The sequence below is a fragment of the Ustilaginoidea virens genome, chromosome 1 (assembly GCF_000687475.1).
Source record: "Ustilaginoidea virens chromosome 1, complete sequence".
NCBI classification, from domain to species: Eukaryota; Fungi; Ascomycota; class Sordariomycetes; order Hypocreales; family Clavicipitaceae; genus Ustilaginoidea; species Ustilaginoidea virens.
Window position 1 is genome coordinate 1,583,910 of NC_057316.1, and position 21,794 is coordinate 1,605,703.

Consider the following 21,794-nt stretch of genomic DNA (forward strand, 5'->3'; position numbering starts at 1 on the left):
GGCTTTATCCAAGATGCTGGAGTTGGGTAGAATCTATGCACCCACTAGGCAGCAACGAGGGCGAGGGGATGCGGGACGATTGGGCGCGTCGCTGTGGTTGTGGTAGTGGTTGCGGTTGTGGTTGTGGCTTGTCTTTAGCCGCAAGTCACGGCCTGAATATTCTTGGACTGGCGTGAGGCCGTGATGCCGCAAGTGACGCGCGGCGTTCCACAAGCTCCAGGCAGCAAAGCTTAGCAGCTGGCCACAGCCAGTTGCCAGCGGGCTGCCGGGGCTGGTATGGCAGCCGCGGTCAACTGGCCTGTGGCGCTGCCGAAAGCGGACTGGAAGCCTGGAAGCCTTGAAGCCTTGAAGCCTTGGGCACCAGCCCCACGGCTTGACGGCTTGACGTCAGAGGATGCTTGGGCAGGACGCATCATTTGCATTGCCTGGGGCGCGGCCAAGTTTGCACCGTGCGACTCGACAGCTTCCAGCTTCCAGCGACCAGCATTTTGCATTTTGCCCCGTTCCAATTGATTCTGCCGAGGCGGTGCCGCCGCCCCCGCCCCCCCCCCCGAAGCTCCGACTTTCGCCACAGGTAGGTCGCGCCGCCACCCTGGCGCCCAGCAGCCTCCAGGATCCCGGCCCCCGCCCCCGGTCTGAAGTTTGAACCCCGGTTTCCCATGCGCGAACGTTATGTTTTTCTTTTGGCCCCCGACGTGCCGTGCGCAACCAGAGAGCCGGAAGCAGGGAAGAAACAAACGCAGCAAGGGGCGCGCCCCCCCCCCTAAAGAAAAAAAAAAAAAAAAGGAAAACTGTGCTGGAGGAGCCAACCCCGCAGCGCGGCCTTTGATGCCCGCCGTCCGCCGTCCGCCGTCTCTCCCACCGAGTACCGCGTTCCGCGGAGCCCAGAGGCTGCCCAGAGGCTGGTTTCGGGTGCTGCGGCAAAGGCCGAGGGAGTCCGAGGTGGGGAAGAGCAAAGAAGACGACCAAGTTACGAGTCACGTTGTCTCATTTGCTGCGTGGGAGGTTTGAAAGCGTGGCATTGCGTATCGTCTGGGCACGTTGACCTTGAATATAGGCACCGTCGTCGCCATCACGTTGGAGACGCACCGTCGTCGTCGTCGGTTGTTTTCGTTTTCCCGGGCAAAGGAGAGTGGGTTTTGCTCAAATGTTGTTGTTGCAGCGCGGTGCCACGCGGTGCGGTGCCGGGTGAGGAGACCGACCCCCGACCCCCGACCTGCCGCAAGAACCAGGCCGGGCGGGCGCACAAGGTCAGCACAGTGCGGGATTACATAATCATCGCTCACGGAAATGCAAAATTCTGCTGCTACATTCCGAAATTCTAATTTGAGACCAGCTACATACCAACTACCAACTACCAACTACCACTCGCGTATATACCGTTATGCAGTATTGGCGAGCTACTTCCAGCAGGCGGCGTGCGGCCTTGCTCCCCGGAACGCCATCAAGAAAAAAAAAAAAAAAAAAAAAAAAAAAAAAAACCTTCTCTCTGCCTCGGGCCTTTGTTCAGGAATAGCCGCAGCCCATGCAGACTCCGTCTTTAGCCGCAAAGCACAGCTTGTCAAACGCGTTGCCCAGCGTCTCCAGGCTCTCCCAAGCACCCGCGTACGGCGGGCTGTTGTAGAAAAGCCTGCCCATCTCCCACTCATACTCTGCTGGTTTGACGTAGACCATCACATGGGCGCATTGATGGCAGAATTGGTCCCCATTCCTGAGGATTGAGTTGATGGAGCCCACGTCGCAGGCAGCCGAGGGCGCAACCTCCATGCTGGGTACGGAGTCGCTCCCGGTGCAGCCGGCCACCCCGCTTTGGATGGCCTGCAGAATCCCTCGGCATTGAGGGTGGTGGTCCCACGCGAGGCCGACGTGGACCAAGGCGGCTGCCTGCGCAAGGGCGGCTTTGATGCGCATTGCCGAGCCTGCTTGGATGACCGCGGGTTGTTGCCGAGAGGCAGGAAGGAGGGGGTGGTGGGAAAAAGAGACGAACGGGCGTTTGATCGCGGACGATGGATCAGACGGAAGCGGTCGGTCGGTCGGTCGGTCAGACGGACGGGTGTTAAAAGTCGGCGGGCTGACGATTGCTTGACTCTGGCCGTCCGAGACGAGGGACACGCAGCCCCCCCCCCCCCCGACATATTTATAGACGACTTGTAGACGACTCGGGACAATTCTCTGCCGCCGTCCGTGAAAAATATTCCCCTCCCCGCCCCCGGGTCTACATATAGCAAGCACTTGGCCGTTATGCGTTGCCTGAGCTGGGTTGATTGCCCTGCCCGCCGCCCAGCAGCAGGCGCCGTTCCTTGTGGAGAGGTTGAAGCTCGCGTCTTATTGCCGCCCTGCACTCTCGGGTACCCTTCCGCCGCTCGCCGCGTACGGGCGTAGGGAGTACGTGCTGGCTGGCCAATCGGGTTGCCTTGTTCTGTTACCGAGTACGTTGTGTTACGTTATGTTCCAGGTGTCATCCTCAAGGACCCGCAGGCCCGCATTTGAGATGTATGCACCGAGTACCCTTTGCTGTCCATGGGTCCTGGGTAGACCGTACCTCCGCTTCATTGACGGGGGGTCTGGTGGCAAGTGTACCTAAAACAGGAACCGCAAGGCCTGGATATGGTAACAGTCACTGGCAATAACATAAGGATGCAGAATACCCGGCAAAGCCAATTAACTGTATTGCATATACATACAAGCTGGTAGATTCGGTGCCCGTCTTGCGACACAATCAAGAAGCGGGTGCCTCCGGGTACCCCGTATTGCCCGCCGGGTTCTCCGTACCTACCTACCTACGGTACTTTTTACGACCCGCAAGAGCCGCCAAAATGGCCGGTGGTGGGGGCCAGAGAGCGGCCGGTATTTTCCCGGGTGCCCAGACCCATTTCCAGCAGGCTTAAGCCTTATCCGGGTGCGCGTGCTGGTAGTAAGCGATGGGCACCGCACCGTATGCACCGCACAGTATGCACAGTGGAACACGACAAGTTCACCCCCGCCTCGCATGTCCAAGCATGTCCAAGCATGTCCAAGCCATCGTCACCACCCTCACCATCGTCACCATCTCGCGAAACACCCGACTCGTCGTCTCGGACAAGCAAACGGCATCTTCAATGGCCTCGCCTCCGCCCAGCCCAGATGCCGACCGCCGCTTCCGCGAGCTGTACGCCCGCCCGCCCGACTTCAAAGCGCTCTCGCGCCTCGACCCCGACTTTGCAGCAGTGTACGCGCTCCGTCTCTGCCGCGCAGCCACGACCGATACGACCCAGCTAACGGCACCTCGTGCTGGGCCTGCAGCGCAAAGGGACGCGAACTCGACTTTTCGGATCCAAAGGCCGTCATGCAGCTGACCAAGACGCTCCTCCGGCTCGACTTTGGCCTCGAGATGCATCTCCCAGACACGAGACTGTGCCCGCCGGTCTGCAACGGCCCCCACTTCCCCGTAGCGTAGCTCGTTTGCTCTTGTTTCTGTTTCGACGGCAAAAGGGTGACCCCAGGGCAAGGGGGGGCAGCTCGCTGACAGTTGCTGCCTGCCTCGCAGGTCCCCAACAGACACAACTACATCCTGTGGCTAAAGGACCTCCTCGACACCTCGTCGTACAGCAAGCCCGGGCGGGAACTCACCGGCTTGGACATTGGCACCGGCGCCAGCTGCATCTACCCGCTGCTGGGGTGCGTCCAGCGGCCATGGTCGTTCATCGCCACAGGTTAGCCAGACAGACAGAGACATAGATAGACAGACAGCCAGCCAGCCCACCCCCCCACCCCCCCCTATCATTTCTTTTTTCCCCTTTTTTAGTCCCCCGCAAACGGCAGACACGAGTCTAAGCCCCGGCGCAGACATTGACGACGAGAGCCTACGCTTCGCCAGAAACAACGTCGAGCGCAACGGCCTGTCGGGCCGGATCCGCCTCGTGGCGCGGTCCCCCGGCGACCCGCTGATCCCGCTCGACGAGCTCGGCATCGCCTCGATCGACTTCGCCATGACGAACCCGCCGTTCTACGAGTCGGAAGAGCAGCTCCTGCGGAGCGCGCAGAGGAAGCGGCGGCCGCCCTGGACGGCGTGCACGGGCGCCAAGACGGAGATGGTCACCCCGGGCGGCGAGGCGGCCTTTGTCGACGCCATGTTTGCCGAGTCGCTGCGCCTGCGGGGCCGCGTGCAGTGGTACACGGCCATGTTGGGCTTCCTGTCCAGCCTGGCCGGCTTCGTCGACAAGCTGCGCGGCGCGGGCGTGGGCAACTACGCCGTGACCGAGTTTGTGCAGGGCGCCAAGACGCGCCGCTGGGGGGTGGCCTGGTCCTTTGCCGCCATGCGGCCCGCGGGGCACGCCGCGCGCGGCACCCGGGCGGCGCTGCTGTCCAGGAACCTGCTGCCGGCGGCGAGCGAGGCGGAGATGGAGGTCCCGCGGGCGGGGGCGGGGGCGGAAACGGAAGCGGCCGAGGACCGCGCGCGCGTCGTCGCCGCCCTCTCGGCCAGGCTGGCGGCCGCCATGGCGGCGCTGGATCTGCTGTCGTGGGAGTGGGACGACGCGGCGCTCGAGGGCGTCGGCCGCGCGCCCGACAAGGTGTGGGCGCGGGCGTGGCGGCGGCGCACGAAGCGCGGGCGGGACGGCGCCCCGGCGCAGGGGGGCCCGGCCGGCGCGTTTGGCTTCGCCGTGTGGATCCGGGCGTCGGCCGCGCGCGCGAGCCTGGGGTGCCGGTGGCTGGAGGGCTTCGATCCCGCCGTGTTTGAGAGCTTCCAGGGCTTTCTGAGGCGCGTGGTCGAGGGGGCCTGATCCCTGCAAGGTTTGATAAACAACAACAACATCCAGGCCCTCCTGTCGGCTTAGTCCGCATGTACCAGTCGTGCGTGCGTGAGCGTGCGTGAGCAGGCTGCGTTGCATGTTCCTAGTCATGGCCGGCCATCCACGATTGTCTGATTCGTCATACCTTTGTCATGCCTTGCTTTGTCTTGATCACCCCCGCCTGTGGTTTGTCTCGACCCCTGCCTCCGTCTTGACGTCTTCCCATCTTCACACCCTTCCTTGCCCCCTTTTACTCTCATCATCCCGCTGGCATCTTTCGTCCCCCCCCCCCAAGGATGGCCTGCAGCCGTGCACCCAGCCACGACCCCGACTCCCGATACGCCCTCGTCGCCGCCTGGCCCAACCCCAGCTAAGCCCGTGCTGCGGCCACGGCGCGCCGTCCTGTGCGCCGTCCTGTGAGCAAAAGCCCAAGCACGAACCCACCCCCGTTGTTGTCGCCGACTACTCCTTGCGACGAATCACCGTCCCCCCCACGCGCACGTCGTTTGGGCGGCCCGCGTCCCCCGGCGAGGTTGCATCGGCCGACAAGCTGGGCTGGAACACCGGCGGGGGCTGGGTGTCGGTTTTATTTCTCTCGAGAGGCAGGCGCGGAAGCGGCTGCGCATGGCAAAAGGGCGAACGGTGATGGCGAATGCTGGCGGGAAACGGCCCGGCTGGCCGCGACGCAGCGCCTGGGGGCTGTCTTGTCTTCTTTGGTGCCCCGTGGCAGACGGACGACGTCATCAGAGACAAAAAGAAAAGAAAAGAATGGCCATGGGCAAGACATCGTGACAGACCCGGCAAGCCGTCGAGGGGTGGGGCCCAGAGCCTCGTTCCGTCCCCACCAGCCAGCCTGTTGGCCCCCCATCCCATCCATCGTCAGCGTCATCGTCACCAGGCGCCTTGTCCCCCAACAGCTGCCGCCTTCGCCTCTGCCTTTTATCGTGCGCTGCCTCGCCTGTTCTCGTCCAACGTCTTCCCTCCGCGCCCTCCATGCCGCCGGTCGCCTCGTCGCCCTCGATACCTGTGTCGCCGCCGCCGCCGCCGCCGCCCAGCTCGGTGCATCGCGCTCGCTCATCATGTCTGCCCACGCTGCGGCTGGTCTCCGGGAGGCCAAGCCGGCCCGGTCGCTACGCAAGAAGCTGTTTTACGAGTTTGCCGTCTTCATCCTCGGCAGCGGGAACCCGCTGCTTCTCATGCTCCTCTGGCCGGGGTGGCTGGTGGTCGCGGCGCTTTCTTTCGCGCTCTGGACATGGTGCCTCTGAGACGGTCGAACCAGGGGGGGGGGGGGGGGGCATGCAAACTCTGGGTGTCTTTTGCAATTGGGAGAAATGCGAGATGCTTCGCATTCAGGACCGGGGTCGGTTATTCGAAAAAAAAAAAAAATCACGGGAAAACACACAGAGCTAACTGCCACAACCGACCTGCCTGTCCTGTACACTTGCGACCCTGTCCCGCCCAATCCACCACAGCCCTCGTTGGATCACGCCTCCCCCCCGCGTCACTTGGAGAAAAAATACGTGTTGCCCCCCGTGTCCTTGCGGATTTGGCCGGCATAGTCTTTTTCCGGATCGAAATGTTGCCAGGTGCTCGCGGGGTAGATGTGCTTGTTCCGCTCGTACCACCGACGGTCGACTATCTTGGTCCGGGCGGGCTCGTCTGCTGCCCCTTCGAGCGTCTTGATGTCGGCGACGCTCTGGGCCGCGGCGGCTCGTGATGCCGCCGTGCTGAGGTGGTTGATGCCGGACGGGCCAGCCTCGTTTCCCGAGCCCTCCTTGTCCAGCGGCGCTTCGCTGCCATGGTCGAAGAGGCGGAGACCCGTGGGCCCGACGCACTTGTTGATGATGAAGAAATAAAAGTCGTAATGCTTTGCAATCGCCGGGGGTTAGCATATAATCATGGGGGAGAAGGGGTGCTGCTGGATATTTGGAGCATTCAATGGGATCGCGTATAGACGACGACGACGAATAAAATAAAACATGAAAATATGAAGCATATTGGGGCAAAAAAAAAAAAAAAAACTCACATGCGGAATGATGACCGTGTCTCTCACCAGCATCAAGTCGTCCACGCCAACCCGTGCCCAAGCCCGTCGCTGGTTGCCATGCTCGCCGGGTCTTCGCTCGGCCGCCACCTTGCGGCTCCTGTCCAAAAACACCCAGATAAAATCGCCCTTGCTGACCCGCACCGTCCCGCCCGGTATGTTGGCTCCGTCGTAGTATATAAAGGGGATCGCGAATTCCGTCGCCTTGACCGCCTCCTGGATGGCCACAAACTCCCGCCGCAGGGCCTCCCGCTCCGCCGCCTCCTTCAGCAGGGCCGCCTTGGTCACGGCCCTGGGCACCACGCCGACCGATGCGTTGGCCTTGAGCCTGCGCTTCGCCGCCTCCGCGTCGCCCCCCGGCCCGGTGGTCTTGGCCTCCTCGGACGCGAGCGCGCCGTCGCCTTCTTCTCCCTCGTCGGCAAACGACAAGAGCTTCTTCCCCTGCTGCTGCCGCTGCTGGTTCTTATCCTTCTCCTTCTTCTTCTTCTTCTTCTTCTTCTTCAGTGGCCCTGCGCCGGGTCCGCTGGCGCTGTCGCTGGCGGCCTGGTCAGGACTGCCCGTCAGGGAACGGTCCGGTGCCGAAGTGGACGTGCCCGAGATGGCCGCCTCGCGAGCTTCGCGCTCCTGCTGCTCGAGGACCTCTGCTCTTCGCTTGCGGAAGTCGGATAGCGCTACGAGACCAACTGTGTTTGTCGAGAGACGTTCGTGGGTCGCCTTATTCTGCGGCGTGAAGCGTGGAATGATGGGGTCCGGCATTTTGATCGCTGGCTGGTTGCCGGGGTTTGAACACGACGAGCTTGCGCAGGTAGAAGATCCGGTTGGAGTTCACTGTGTGCACACTGTGTCGGTCGCCACAAGACTGCAACGAACCACAGTGCTGGAACTGTCACGTTTCAAGATTTTTATTAAAATGCACAAAATACGATGCCAAAGGCAAAAAAAAAAGAAAAAAAAAGGCAAAGAAGGGGAAAAGAAAAGTAGCAGCTCGACGCATCGTCAACCTTGTACCACACAAAGACACATTTCCGACGGGCAGTTACCCACAGTCAAATTGCCATGGCCTACGACTTCATCTATGGCAGCTTCTGTCCTTGTCTGGTCGCCTGTCCAACCAAGGAATTGGTGGTATCGTCGGCATATCGCTTGTAGGCCACGACATACCGTTCATCATCACTCCACGTCTCCTTGACGCTCTGCCTGTTCAGGATCGCGTCATACCACCTGTTCCATCGCTGCCAGGTACCGTCGCCGTTTCCACTCGGGATTCCCAGACCACCAGACTTGAAGTGATCCAGCAGCCACAGCCTCTTTGCCCACGGAGCTAAGCTAACGTCAACCAAGCTCAGGTGGTCACCCAAGAACCAAGGTCCCGCGGGGTCCATCTCGTCCGCAAAAGTCCTGATATGCTGGTGAAGCTCCTGTCGGGCCTCGTCAATGCTGTAGGGCTTCTCCGGCCTGTGCTGAAGAAACTTGTAAAAGGCCGGGACGATCCTTGTGTTGACGTGATCGATACACAGACGAGCGCGTGCGCGCCGGTAAGCGTCGGAAGGCAGCAGAGGACGGCCGTGACGGCCTTGGTCTGAGTAGGCATCGTCCAAGTACTCGCAAATGACGGAGCTCTCGTACAGCGGTTTCCGGGCCTTGCCGGCTCCGTCGACGGGCACAGCCAAGGTGGGAACCAGGCCGCGAGGATTCAACGCCAGGAAACCGGCGTCTTTCTGGTACGGGTTAATCTCCACGTACTGGTGGGGGATTTTCTTCTCGTGCAGCGTGATCCAGGCTCTCTGGACAAACGGACAGAACCATCCGCCGTATAGTTTCAGATCGTGTTCCGAGGCGTGCCGCGCGGCGAAAGCGGCGGCGGCGCCCGAAGGCTCCGGGGGGAGGGACGTGTCCACGTTGGCCATGTTCCGGCGAGCAGTGCTGCGGCTGGCGGGGGTTGATTCAGTCTCGAGACAGATCTGGATTGAAAATACAGAAAAGAAGGTCAATGCGGTGGAGGACGACGATGATGGAAGCGTCAACTGTGAGGAATGACGTGATGGATGCGACATGTCGACCCCGCCTGCTCGACAGTGACGGTGCCATGCCCGGCGGCTCCTTCCCGAGTTGCTCCTCGCATGCCCTTGCCGTTCAATGCTGCCACTGCCGCTGCCGACTGCCCACTGCTACTGCCGACTGCCAACTGCCACTGTCAACTGTCAACTGTCAACTGCCACTGTCAACTGTCAACTGCCAACTGCCCGGCTTTGTGGTGCTGTCCGAGTTTCTTCATTCGCAACCTCCAGAGTCCAGACCCCCGAATCCAGAGTCCGGCGGATGGCAGATTTCTCCAATCACCTTGCTGCCGACTTGACAGACAACGTCAACCGACGACAACTGCATCTACGAGCAGGTATAAGCAGCGCAACGACCCTTCGACATAAACCCCTCCCACTTGAAAGGGCACCGCTCAAGCTCCCCTTCCGCCCGGGGAAAGCTGCTGCCCTCGGCTTCCGTCGTGAATGACGCCGGCAAACCTGCCGTCCTCCCTTCCGCCGTGGCCAATGGGAAAAGCCGCTGCGGCGATGCCGTTTGCATCTGGGTGCTGGTGATTTTCTCGGTGGGCCTGGCTCCCGCCAGCAGTGCTCGATGCCACGCATCGGAGGACAAATATCGACAGATTCACGGCTTTCTCTTGGACACGGTGCAAACCTCGACGAATCTGGGCTTCTGAATCAAAGCCGGTGGCCTACCAATAGGTACCCAGCGTACTTTGTTGCAATGGAGCCGACAGGTCGATTCCAGGCATGCTGATTCCTGACCTCCTGGAGGAGGAACCCGCGCATGCTGTGGACAAGTCCCGAGGAGTATGCAATTGCATTGCATTCGCGCCACGGCCGACCGGCTTTGTCGGGTCGCAGGGAACGCATAAATTGGATTGATGACATGGATCTGGAGGATAATCGATAAGCGGTGGAGAAGGCGAAGCTTCTGCTTCTGCCATGGGCCTTTTGACGGGATGGCCTCCCTTCACAGCAAAGCAGCGCTCTGCATCTTCATTCACTGTTGCAGCCCCATGCCAACTATAAAACAAATAAACTCACATACATACACAGACTCATAGACAGAAATGTAGGAGGATAGCTGCTCATGTCTCAACCTCGTCTTCAGCCACTTAAGCATTTTCGCAAAAATTATGTACATCATGAACGAATCTGAGACAACGCATGAGCTTACGGAATTTCTGCAGCTTCTAAGCCTGGACGACCAGGCTATAGACGAGAGCGAAGTTAACAACACCCCCGTATTCACAGAAGCCGTGCGGCAAAGTGCGCTCGCGGGTGAGGCAAAGGACGGGTCTGGTCTGACTCAATACGGGCTGCTCGGGGCCGACGTGCCCAAGCTTCGGGGATACAAAGTTGTCGACGGCGCTCCGTCTCAGCAAGCCCCTTTCATCTACTACAATATCAAGGCGCCCTCGAGCGTTTTCATTTGCGGGAGCCAGGGGTCGGGGAAAAGCCACACGCTGAGCTGCCTCCTCGAAAACTTTCTGATTCCGTCGCAGGCCAACAGGCTTCCGGAACCCTTGACCGGAATTGTTTTCCATTTTGACCCCTTCCTGTCCGAGGACAGAGGGAATCCCTGCGAAGCCGCATACTTGTCATCTCACCCTCAGGTAAAGGTGAGGGTCTTGTGTCCTCCCACCAACGTAGGACCGATCAAGGTGTGTTCCCTGTACAGTGTATGGACACACTTTGATGCTAATGTCTGTCGCTCTTTTTCTGCTCGCAATAGAGGGCGTATAAAGGGCTTCCAAATGTTGACGTTCAGGAGCTCCGCTTGGGTCAAGGATCTCTCACGACAAGGAGAATGCTTGATCTCATGGCCGTCAGTCCCGGCCCTGACGGAAGTCTGCCTCTATATTGCCAAATCGTGATCCGCATTCTCAGAGATCTCCGGATTAAACAGCAGTTATCTGGCGGAGGCTTCAACTACGGCGAATTCAAGCAAGAGCTTTCGCGGCAGAACCTTACTCCCGGGCAAAAAGGCCCCCTCGAGCAAAGACTCGACACGCTGGAAAGCTTCATGGCCAAAGAGGATGTGGAAGGGCGTTTGAGGACGGTCTGCGCAAACAAGACAGCGACTACTTGGATGCCAAAGGTAAGCTCTCAACCCCCATGGCAGGAACCGGAATGAGGCTGCACCCGTATGGACGAAAAAAAAAAAAGATGACTGAAATGAATATGCGCAACGCTTTTGCAGGCTGGTCATCTCACCATTGTTGACCTTTCCTGCCCCACTGTGACGGCAGAGTCGGCCTGCGCCATGTTCAACATATGTCTCAGTCTTTTTCTCGAGCAAGACACGCTTGTTGGACGAGTCGTCGCTCTAGATGAGGCCCACAAGTACATGACGGACGGCGGAGAGAGCCAGGCGCTGACAGAGGCGCTTCTGTCGTCTATCCGACTGCAGCGGCACCTGGGCACCCGCTTGCTAATCGCAACCCAGGAGCCTACCATCTCGCCAAAGCTCTTGGATCTGTGCTCCGTCACCATTGTGCACAGATTTTCATCTCCGGCCTGGCTGGAGACTTTGAAGAGGCACCTGGCCGCAGCCACTGCCGGGGTCATTCTCGGAACAGGCGGATATCGAGAGCCAGTCGGTGCCTTGATGGATCGAATTGTCGCCCTGCGCCAGGGTGAGGCCCTTCTGTTCTCTCCGAGCGCCATTGTGGACATTGGCAACGGCATTATGAAGCACGGGACGACGCAGAACGGCCAAAACGGCTGCACAAACGGGGCGGGCAGCGCGAATGGCGAGCATGATGTCGGCACAGATCAGAGGGTGGTTCACCTCGGACAAGGCATCATACATATTCGCGTCCGCAAGAGAATCACGCAGGATGGAGGCAAAAGCGTCATGGCCGGATGAGCTGACGCAGAAATCTTGATGCATTGCCAAGGCAGCAGCCGATGGTGGGGGGGGCTCGGAACGAAGCATGAGGTTCTTGTCTAGAGGCAAAATTATAGAGCAGCCATGTCTGTACAAAATCATACGAAACGTTCACGTAGGAGACAGACTGATCAAGTGTCATCGTCGAAGCCGGTAGCTTTGCGGCCGGCGAGGGTCTGGGTAGAGCCGTCGGCTACTATCAAGCTGGTAGGACTTTACGTGAGGTTAAAGAGCCTTGGTGGCATGCCCGATGAAGCCGGCTATCATGAATATGAAGATGCTTTAGAGCAGCCTCAGACCTCGGCATGGTCAGTACAAGCAGCCCATCTAGATGACTGCTCACTAAACGCCGTGGATCAAAACCGCCTTTAACCACGTCGACATCCACAATAGCTGGCTGCGCCAGGCCTACCAGCAGTGTGTTGGACCACCTCTACCAGGCTCGCTCCAATGTAGCCGACGGCCTCGCCAAAGCCCTGACAGGCGGGGATTTTACTTTCTAGCATCATTGTTGTTGCCGTTGCATTACACAAATACAACCGAGGAGTGTGTATGGGCCTAAGGTCCGCTGGCTGGGCGGGCTTGTAGATTCCTGTATCCCAGGTATCTATCCATGGATGCCCTCGCAGGGGCCCGTTTAAATACCGACTAGATTAGGGTTGATGCCCCCCCCCCCCCCCCCCTGCAGCTCTTTGCGGTCTGGTTGCTGGTTTGTAGGTGGGCCCTGCGGTGTAAATTGGAGGGCGTTCCGCGTTCCTTGGCCTAGGAAGAAGCTGCTGAGGCGGGCGGCGGCGCTAGGGGCGTTTCCGCTGGCCAACGCGGCTGATCTCGTGGGAAAGGGTCAGCACTCGGCAGGCGGCTCGGAGGTCGAGCAGCCGACTCAGCGGGTCGGGGCTCGGTGTGCTGCGCGCTATGCTTAGCAGGTAAACCACCGTGGATAGCGGCGGTAGGTCGGGGTAGTGGAATCCCCGTTGGTCCGGTTCGCGTTGGGTGGTCAGGTCATATACAACTCATGCAAGCTTTTCCATGCCCCAAGGCGTGTCCAACTACGCCGTCCGGTGGCAGCTGCGCTTGAGATACTGCGCCGTGCAGCGGTCTCAGGAGCGCCGGTATAGGAGGAGCCCTCAAAGGAATTGGCATCCCCCCCATCCGCCGTACTTTGCCGGGCTCTGGTACGCGAATGTTGAAGATGTTGGTGGAGCCGCTTCCCCTTGAGCAACGGCGAGGCGAGCCTCTTTGGCATTTTGCCCTCTGCAACGGATTCGGTGCGTGTCGTGTCGCATACGTTCCGGACGAGCTCGGGGAGTAACAGTCGCTGGTCTGGTGCCAGGACGCATTCCGCAGATGCGGCCCCGGAACGGGGAGTCTGCAGCCCGCGATCATTCGGGGAAAGAAGCAAGCGAGGGCGGCTCGCGGAGCGGGACGTGGGATCAAAGGACGATGCGGCGGCGACGGGGACACTACTGACGGAGGGGAGGCACATTTTCAGGTTGTGAGGCGCGGCAAGCGAAGCCATGGCGGCGCGTTCGAGGTCGGGTCTGCTGGCATGTGTCGGCGATTTCTCGCTTGGCGTCTTCAAACCAGAAGCTGCGGGATCCGACCAGACGACGCGCCGAAGGGTGGTATCTGGCCTTGCCCTGTGGGAGCAAGAACATGCTGCGCGTGCTCACCATGTGTCGAGGCTCCAGCTCTCCATGGTCAGTTGCACCAACGTCTAGTGAGACACGCGGGCTCCTCGGCAATCCGGCCAGCGCGAGGGCTCAGTCCGGACATGCAACGTTGTCCGCTGGAATCGGAGGCAAGACGGCTCGCGGGCGCAAGGCTCGGGAAACAGTCGCCTGAGGTGGTGGACAGGAGGCGATGCCGCATCGCGGGCGGAACATGGAAAGACGAGACACTTGCGTCCCATGTCCGGGCGTGGCCACGGTCTTGGCGAGAGCCATTGCCAAAGGGCCCAGGAGGTTGGTTCCAGCGCGCCCGCGTGATGCTTGTCGCTGGATGAGGCACCGTGGCGTCTTGGTGCGGGCCTCGCTTCCCTACGTAGGCGGGCGTCGAAATAGGAACGAACCGCGGCGAAAGATGGCTGCGCTCAAGAGCCCGCGACTCTGGGCGTCAACCGCCTCCCCGCGGTAGAATTGGAAGGGGGGTGGGGGGGAAGCGGTGTGCCTGATGATACTGTAAGGAGCTGAAAAAGGCTGGGCTGATGGTGGTTGCGCCGCGGACTGGCATATTGGTGGCCGCGGGGATTCGGGAAGGTCGCTGGTCAGAGAGGGACAGTATCAGCCGATTTGCTGCTCGGCGTCTTGTGTTGTGACACGGAAAGCAATGACACTCACCGCTCCTAGTCGTGGCATGTAGACGTAGCATCCCAGGGCGACATGGGCATGTCATTGGGGAGGAGGGGACCCCTTGCGCGTGCCACGGGCCAGAACCTTCCGAACTGGTTCCGCACCCGTACAGTGCATGAAGGCTTCTTGCTGTTGTTGTTGGTCATTGCCCCCCCCCAGCCATCAATGTAAATGAAGAAAGAGGGCGAGAGGCCCTGGGTCCTGGGGTTTCTAGGGGTTTCTTCCCCGCATCGATTCAAGGTGAGAAGGTTAAAGGGTAATGTTCCGACCTCCAAACTGCCCGCGGAGTCTGGCGCACTCCGTAAAGCGTCTCGTTTTCCTGTTCCCACCTACGGACTCTGGAGTACAACATAGGTCCGCGATGCATGGCTTGGTTGCAAGCACGACAACCAGTTTAGGACAAGGCGTGGTCGGATCTGCCGTTGCATTGCGTCAGAGGCCGCAGCTCGCGCCTCTGCCAAGACACTTGCATCCCCCGCCCCGCCATGGTCATGATTCGAATGCGAGCTTGCAGGTGGACGACGACCAGTTTTGGCGACTGGTGGGACTTTTTTTCGGATCCGCCCGGTGGCAGCATGATGCCATGGACGTTCTCGACAGCCGTCGATCTAGGCAGAGTCATGACTCGGCAAGCGTTGACCCGGATTACTAGTCGCCTGCCTCTCTCTCTCTCCTTCTCTCAGGTGAGGCCAACCTCGACTCGGACATAGTCGGTAAGCGAACGGTGGTATGTATCGCCTGCATGTTTGACCACGCTACGGAGTACGGACTCCGGAGTACTTGCGCGGCATACGCCGGGATTGCGCTGCAGTCTCTGCAGGCCTGCTCGACCAACTACCACCTAGCAACAGGTCGGAGGCACCTCGCTGCTTGATGGCACATGGCACACTTGACTTGACTTGACGCGTTGGGCAGCCCTGGTTTGCTGCCGCACATCCTCCTCACCAGAGCTGCACAAGGCGGCGGGCTACCTACCTCGTACGACGTGTGTATGTATGTTTCCTGTACTCCGTACGAGCTTTGCATGGACGCATGCAGGTCACGGGATAAGAGTACGTAGCATGCATGCAAATGCATGTCTTGCGAACTGGTCGCCCAGATGTCACGCTGGATGCTTATTGCTGCAGGATGGTCTGGACTCTGTTGCCGTGGATTTGCCCGCCCATTGCCCGCCCATTGCCACACCCCGGCCCGGCTTGTTGGTCAATTGCTGGGCATGCTCACACCCGAAGGATCCTTGTCGTCTTGGGCATGAGCAGCGAGTGAGTGAGCACGATGGTGGTGAGGAGAGGCGGGGAGCGTAAAATACGAGACGCCCATGCCAAGAATGCTTGTATTTTGGAGTTTCTTCGTAATTCCGTACGAGTTGATGTCAACAACGGCCTCGCCGCAGCTGCGGGGAAGAATGCAATGGTGACGTCTCGTGGCGCTGTAATCGATCCGCCGGCCGTGGGGAGAAAATTGGGCCGAGGCGCATCGAGAAGACTTCCATCCGGGTCACACAGCCCCTTTCTTTGGACAAGAGTCCGTAGCAGCATGGCCCCGTCTGCGGCTGCGCTTGCCAGCCCATGCGCTTAACGCTATTCTTAGCCCAGTCTTATGCAGCATCGCTTGGACCCATTGCATGTCATGTCATGCAACTTTCCCCTCTCCTCTCATGGAGCATGACAGCAGTTCAGTTCCGTCGCTGGCAGGGAGCTTGGGAATGTCGCGTCGACGGACGTTTGACTCAGTCGACCGGTTCGATCCCAGGCCTGCTGCAACGTAGCGCGGCCTCTGGTTTCCGTCGGGGGCCCTCCTTGTCGCTGTTGTTTTCTTGTTGTCCGACCACATGTCGTCCCGTCGTATGGAGCAGGTCGTGCCATGCTCATGCTGCAAAAAAAAAAAAAAAAAAAAAAAAAAAAAAAAAAAAAAAAAAAAAAAAAAAAAGAAGAAGAAGTTGGTTTTGATTTTCTTCTCCACCATCAGCGTAGTGTTGCGTGAAGCAGCTTGCGCCGCAATCGGAAGAAATTGCCAGCTGCGAAAATTGCCAGCTGCGTTCATGTCACGTTGACAACCCTTTGCGGCAAGAGCAGCCCGTAACAGTAACTTGGCGACAAGGGTGGCGGCCGGCAAGTGGGATTCCGCTTCCGGCAAGCAGACGTCAATTGAAAATAGAAGGGGCTGGAAAAAAAAATATAATAAAAAAAATATATAAAAAAATTACGGGTCCGCCCGTGTGGAAACTCGCGAAAAAGCTCAACGCCCCCGACGTAACGAGGGGCAACACTCACTGACACCTGCCAGATGTCGTCGGTCAGTCAAGTGGGCTTGCGCAGGGCTTGCACTTGCACGGCCTGGCTTCAAATTACTCGGGCAAGTGGGCGGCGGCTGGCTGGTGGGCCCCGCCGCCGTCAGCCAGGAGCTAAACGGAAGGCGCAGCGCCTCCCTTAGTCAGCGTGGCATGATGGGGTTCAAGTTGATGTTTTCACCAAAGGACATCAGCGCCAAGCCGGCTGGGAGGACCCCTGCACCTGCCAGCTGCCAGCTGGCCAAGCAAGCCCTGGCCCCAAACCAGACCTGGGCAGCTATATCGGGCTTCCCAAGGGTCCAGCAGCCCAGCAGCCCCGTGGAGAAAGCTGCTGGGCCCCCTCTGCCTGCGCGCTCGGCGCACGCCGCGCTTCTGGAATACGAAGTCGGCCTGGAGCGGTGCAACGTCATTTCGCCTTGGCCGGGCTTGGCCTCCTCTCCGCACGGCGTCTTTCTCTCGCTCGTAAACCATCGTGGGGCCGGCCAGAGCGGGCGAATCGAGTGCGGATCCGGAGTCCGACGACATCGTCATGTTGCTGCGCGGCGGAAAGCGGCGTCCAGGGAAGGTCGTGGCGAGGCTGTGCATGCCCGTCTTCGTCGACGAGCAGCGAGCAGCCAACACGGGCGGATGAGGGGGGGGGGGGAGAAAAAAAAGTGAGAGAGAAGGCTCGAGACGTCCACCTGCTGCTTGCGTCTATATCAAGCGGCCTGATCTCCCTTCCCAGATGGTTTTGGAAAAAGTTCATCATCATCCTCTCTTCTTCATCACATTCCAAGAACCAACACAACCAACACTACCAACACAACCACCACAACAACCAACTCAAATCGTCCGTCCCCATCATCCATCCAAGCAATTACATATCATCCAGCTTCGCTGCTCTCCCATCTCATCACCGTCTACTTGCTTTCCCCTGCTGCCACGCAACCTCCTACTTTCGGCACGGTATAAACCAATCAAGACCCTATTCTACACGCAAAGCACAAGACCCATCATTATCAACATGCTCGCCCTTGCCTCTGTGATGCTTTTGGCTGGCTCTGCCCTGGCCGCCCCGGCCGCGGTGGACGCACGAAGCACCCAGCCCAGCTGCTCAGACAGGGCGACTACCGTCGATCAGTGGTCGGTCAAAAACTTCGACTTCCACGCCTCGTACACCTTCAGCACGCCTGCGCACCAAAACTCGCAGGGCTACGTCTACTTCACGCTGGAGAACGAGGCCCTTGACTTCAAGACATCGTGCACAGGTGTATCCGGCCAGCTTCAAGACTTTTTCTACGGCCAAATCGTCTACAACTGCACCGCGCCCGTGGGCGGCAACGAGGCCTCCTTCACCTTCAGTCGCCCGTCAAACGAGCTCAAGCTGACCCAGACTTGGACCTGCGCCGACGAGGGAAGCCGTTTCTGGGCGCAGGGCGCTGCCAACCTGACGCTCAAGTGCGACGACAAGACCTGGACCAACCCAGACTGGAAGATGGGCCAGATTTACTCTTCCCGAACCGTCTCGTGCGACCTTGTGGATGCGACTGTTCCCATAACTTCCAAGCAAGCTGTTGCTTAAGCAACGCCTCAACACATGGCGTCGGGGGAGGCATCCATGACTCTTGACTCTTGACAGTGCGCTTGGCAAGTCTCCTGCACATGACATGGAATCTCTCGCTACGTACGCACGGGATTTTCTCACCTTGGTATCCGACCTAGAAGACGTTTGCATACGGCAAGGCGCTCATTACATGGTGTATTTTTTTGTTTTTTTTTTTTCGGTTTTCTCTTTTTGTCCTTCTTTTATCGCTTTTTCTTCTTTGGATTTTCTTAACCTAGAGGGGGAGTTGATGGCCCGGCTTTGTTTTTCTAGGTGGCGGGGGTAGATGACTCTGTCGCATATGGCTGTCTTTGCAAAACACGCATTGCTATCGAGGACTTGATGAGAATTACACTATAGACGGATCGGATCGGAAACAAATAGAATTTATAGTTTAATAATAGTAAAGCATAACCAGTATGAGATTCTCAGAGTCCTCTTCCGCTCAGTTGTGCCATGGTCGAGGGCATTGCCTGTCACGTAAAAACCGCCCTGCATGGAGGTGTTATTTCTGTGAAGTTATTTACACCAGCGGCTCTCTCAAATCCATATCTAAATAAACTGTCTAGAACCTCTACAGGTAGCGCGGAAAGGAAAAACCCGAGCGCCGGGGGGAAACCCTCCCCTGCAACGGTAGAAACTGCCCAAATCGTCGATGCGTTTCCATGATGCCTGGTAAGTTTCGTTGCCTCGGCCAGAAAAAGTCCGACGGCAACGTGTCGCAAGCCGTGCATGCTGTTGCATTCCCAACGTAAGACTCGGCCATCTTCAGCTTGCTCCTCCGAAAGAGAGTTAGTTGACCACGTGCCGCAACAGGTGAGGGTTTGTAACCCGACTCGACGTGTTTCCGCACCACAGCCAGCGGTGTGGCATCGTGTCCAGCCAGTCCCGCGTCTTGGTGCTGCAGTCGTCGAGGCACGATGAGACGAACGGCACGGCACGGCGCGGCACGGCCTTTGACTGCCCTGCCCTGCCCTTTGCAGACGACGCTGCGTTTCCCCGGACGGGCAGCGCTACAGGCCTTGGAACATGGCACCAATGGCGCGCCGTCGAGTGCCAACGTCAATGCTAAGCTCGCGGGACAAGGGTGCGCTTTGCGTCGTTTGCGACACGTGGACGTGGACTCTTGCAGTGTAGCAGTGCATGGATGTAGCAGTGCATGGATGCATGCGGCTCCCGCTGAACCCTCCGGGGGGGGGGGGGGCCGACGCATCGCGTCATCGGGGGCTAAACGGCGCAATCTGAGCTTGTGCGGGTTTACGTTGGACGAGCGAGATGGCAGGGGCCGGGGCCAGGGGCAGAGGGTTGGTGCCTTGGCGTCGTGAAGGGGAATGGGAATGCGGGCTGCAGCTTGGCGGGATATTGTCATGATGTGTGCGTTGGTTCAGCGGCATCTTGGTTGTGGTTGTTGTTGTTGTTGTTGTTGTTGTTGGTTTTTTTCCTCTTCCTCTTATGGTAAAGTTTCTTCCTTTGCCCAAGCATCGTCATGGCCGTGTTCGTGTTCGATGCGGCAAGTTTTTCATGCAACAACGCCACCCGTCGAGGGATGGCATCATCTCCCATCTCCCGCCAGACCCGCCCGGTGAAGCCAGCACAAACCAGCAAAAGCTCGAGCGAGGTGGGAAGGGGAGGGGAAAATTGCCTCTCTTCTCCTGTGTGGGTTTCCGGCTCCACCTGCACAATCTGTCAGCGTTCAAAATAGAGGCCCGCCGCGATGAGGTGCTTTGCCGGCCAAGTTGCGGATTCTGGGGCAGCACCGCGCCGGCGGTTTGAATAAATAAAAAAAAAACTGTTAAATACCGCTGCGGCTGGTTATCCCTTTTTATTTATTTGTTTGTCTGTTTATTTTCTCGCCCATTCGTCTGCGGGCTTTGTGTTCTCGGTCCGGTCTTGTTGATTCAAGCGGGTTGAGTTGGTTGCATCTACGCCTGGGCACGTCGGTAGCTGGGCGCATCTCTGGCAAACCAGCGGGTCCTTTGCAAGCGAGGAGGTGTCTGACCATGGCATCGTCGCGACCCGGCAAGACGATAATGCATCGAGTATTTGGCGGCATGCGGGCCACCAAGGCTGATGGAGGTGTTGCTGCCAGCGCCAGCGACTCTGGCTCCGTCAGCGGCTGTCACGACGCGGAGAACGGTACCGGCAGTTCCCCTGCTTTCCCCCCTTTCTTATTAGCTTGACGTCCTCGGCAAAAGACGACGAGAACTAACCGCACCCCTTCTCCCTGCCCCCGGCAGACCGGCTCGAAATCGCCCGAGAGAATAAGCGGCAGATCGGCATCTTCTCGGCCGCGCTCCTCATCTTCAACCGCATCATCGGCACGGGCATCTTCGCCACGCCCGCCAGCATCCTGGCGCTGTGCGGCTCCGTCGGCCTCTCCCTCGTCGTCTGGGTCATGGGCATGCTCATCGCGGCCGCCGGCACCGCCGTCTACATGGAGCTCGGCACCGGGCTGCCCCGCAACGGCGGCGAGAAGAACTACCTCGAGTTCGTGTACCGCAGGCCCCGGTTCCTCATGACGAGCCTGTACACCGGCTACGTCGTGCTGCTGGGCTGGGCGGCCGGCAACTCCGTCATGTTTGGCGAGTACATCCTGCACGCCGCCCAGGTCCCGGTGACGAGGTGGAACCAGCGCGGCCTCGCCCTGGCCTGCATCACCGCCGCCTTCCTGATCCACGGCACCGCCCTGAAATGGGGCATCAGGCTCCAGAACCTGCTCGGCGTCGTCAAGCTGCTCATCATCGTCCTCATCATCCTGTCGCCCCTGGTGAACCTGAGGCGGGTGCGCGACAACGACTCCTTCTCCCGGCCGTGGGAGGGGACCACCGGCAGCGCGTACGGCGTCGTCACCGCCCTCTTCAACGTCATCTGGAGCTACGCCGGCTACAACAACGCCAACTATGCGCTCAGCGAGACCAAGAACCCCGTCCGCACCCTCAAGTTCGCCGCCCCCCTGGCCATCGGCTCCATCTCCGCCCTGTACATGCTGGCCAACGTGGCCTACTTTGCCGGCGTTTCCAAGCAGGAGATGCTGGCGTCCAAGAGGCTGGTGGCTGCGTCGCTCTTCCGCAACATGTTTGGGGCGTCCGCCGAGCGCGCCTTGTCCGTCTTTGTCGCCCTGTCCGCCTTTGGCAACGTGCTCGGCGTCATCTTCTCCCAGGGCCGTTTGGTTCAGGAGCTCGGCCGAGGAGGCATCCTCCCCTTTTCTCGCTTCTTCGCCAGCAACCGGCCCTTCAATGCGCCTTTGGCCGGCCTCTTTGAACACTGGCTGGTCACAGCCATTACTGTCCTGGCCCCTCCGGCTGGCGACGCTTACAACTTTGTGCTCAACCTCATTTCGTACCCCTTCTCCATCATCAATGTCTTTGTTGCCGGAGCCTTGATTCACCTGTATCGCAACAAGGCCTCTCGGAACTGGAACCCTCCCATCAGGGCCACTCTGCCCGTCGCCGTCTTCTACCTCCTCAGCAACATTTACCTCGTCGTGGCCCCATTCGTTCCTCCGGAGCAGGGTCAGAGCGTATACGAGAGCTTGCCGTACTGGATCCATTGCGTTGTCGGCTTCGGCATCATTCTCGCCGGAGGTGTCTACTGGTTGATTTGGGCCGTCCTCCTGCCCAAGATTGGCAACTATGAATTGGTGCAGGAAACCTATGTGGACGACATTGACGGCTGGGAGGGAAGCTACTTTAGAAAACAGCCTTTGGGTAAAGCAAGCCATGTCCAAGGTTCCGGTGCATCTCTGTAATTCCCAGCACCTTTCAACAAGAGTCTAGCCTCTCAAAATATGACAGCGTAGTATTTGATTTGATCATCAAAAAAAGGA

The 21,794-nt window shown here is 59.1% G+C and overlaps 10 protein-coding genes across 10 annotated transcripts; 5 read left to right on the forward strand and 5 right to left on the reverse strand.

Annotated features, from left to right (window-relative positions):
• Positions 1–230: 230 nt before the first annotated feature.
• Positions 231–494, reverse strand: UV8b_00224 (uncharacterized protein; the record flags this gene model as incomplete). Its single annotated transcript, XM_043137722.1, has 1 exon — positions 231–494. One exon carries the CDS (start codon positions 492–494, stop codon positions 231–233), a length of 264 nt encoding a protein of 87 aa, XP_042993656.1.
• Positions 495–1,506: 1,012 nt separating this feature from the next.
• Positions 1,507–1,911, reverse strand: UV8b_00225 (uncharacterized protein; the record flags this gene model as incomplete). Its single annotated transcript, XM_043137723.1, has 1 exon — positions 1,507–1,911. One exon carries the CDS (start codon positions 1,909–1,911, stop codon positions 1,507–1,509), a length of 405 nt encoding a protein of 134 aa, XP_042993657.1.
• Positions 1,912–2,999: 1,088 nt separating this feature from the next.
• UV8b_00226 (uncharacterized protein) lies at positions 3,000–4,760 on the forward strand (the record flags this gene model as incomplete). Its single annotated transcript, XM_043137724.1, has 4 exons — positions 3,000–3,208; positions 3,283–3,403; positions 3,527–3,692; positions 3,826–4,760. The coding sequence occupies 4 exons, from the start codon at positions 3,000–3,002 to the stop codon at positions 4,758–4,760; spliced, it is 1,431 nt and encodes a 476-aa protein (XP_042993658.1).
• Positions 4,761–6,270: 1,510 nt separating this feature from the next.
• Positions 6,271–7,569, reverse strand: UV8b_00227 (uncharacterized protein; the record flags this gene model as incomplete). The annotated part of the gene is made up of 2 exons (XM_043137725.1): positions 6,271–6,636; positions 6,796–7,569. 2 exons carry the CDS (start codon positions 7,567–7,569, stop codon positions 6,271–6,273), a joined length of 1,140 nt encoding a protein of 379 aa, XP_042993659.1.
• A 317-nt stretch (positions 7,570–7,886) lies between these two features.
• Positions 7,887–8,720, reverse strand: UV8b_00228 (uncharacterized protein; the record flags this gene model as incomplete). The annotated part of the gene is made up of 1 exon (XM_043137726.1): positions 7,887–8,720. The coding sequence occupies one exon, from the start codon at positions 8,718–8,720 to the stop codon at positions 7,887–7,889; it is 834 nt and encodes a 277-aa protein (XP_042993660.1).
• Positions 8,721–9,991: 1,271 nt separating this feature from the next.
• Positions 9,992–11,727, forward strand: UV8b_00229 (uncharacterized protein; the record flags this gene model as incomplete). The annotated part of the gene is made up of 3 exons (XM_043137727.1): positions 9,992–10,519; positions 10,591–10,956; positions 11,059–11,727. The coding sequence occupies 3 exons, from the start codon at positions 9,992–9,994 to the stop codon at positions 11,725–11,727; spliced, it is 1,563 nt and encodes a 520-aa protein (XP_042993661.1).
• An 815-nt stretch (positions 11,728–12,542) lies between these two features.
• Positions 12,543–13,691, reverse strand: UV8b_00230 (uncharacterized protein; the record flags this gene model as incomplete). The annotated part of the gene is made up of 4 exons (XM_043137728.1): positions 12,543–12,757; positions 12,907–13,385; positions 13,419–13,462; positions 13,527–13,691. 4 exons carry the CDS (start codon positions 13,689–13,691, stop codon positions 12,543–12,545), a joined length of 903 nt encoding a protein of 300 aa, XP_042993662.1.
• Positions 13,692–16,542: 2,851 nt separating this feature from the next.
• Positions 16,543–17,017, forward strand: UV8b_00231 (uncharacterized protein; the record flags this gene model as incomplete). The annotated part of the gene is made up of 2 exons (XM_043137729.1): positions 16,543–16,784; positions 16,873–17,017. 2 exons carry the CDS (start codon positions 16,543–16,545, stop codon positions 17,015–17,017), a joined length of 387 nt encoding a protein of 128 aa, XP_042993663.1.
• Positions 17,018–17,389: 372 nt separating this feature from the next.
• UV8b_00232 (uncharacterized protein) lies at positions 17,390–17,947 on the forward strand (the record flags this gene model as incomplete). The annotated part of the gene is made up of 1 exon (XM_043137730.1): positions 17,390–17,947. The coding sequence occupies one exon, from the start codon at positions 17,390–17,392 to the stop codon at positions 17,945–17,947; it is 558 nt and encodes a 185-aa protein (XP_042993664.1).
• Positions 17,948–19,998: 2,051 nt separating this feature from the next.
• On the forward strand, positions 19,999–21,716 carry UV8b_00233 (uncharacterized protein; the record flags this gene model as incomplete). The annotated part of the gene is made up of 2 exons (XM_043137731.1): positions 19,999–20,104; positions 20,206–21,716. 2 exons carry the CDS (start codon positions 19,999–20,001, stop codon positions 21,714–21,716), a joined length of 1,617 nt encoding a protein of 538 aa, XP_042993665.1.
• Positions 21,717–21,794: the final 78 nt, after the last annotated feature.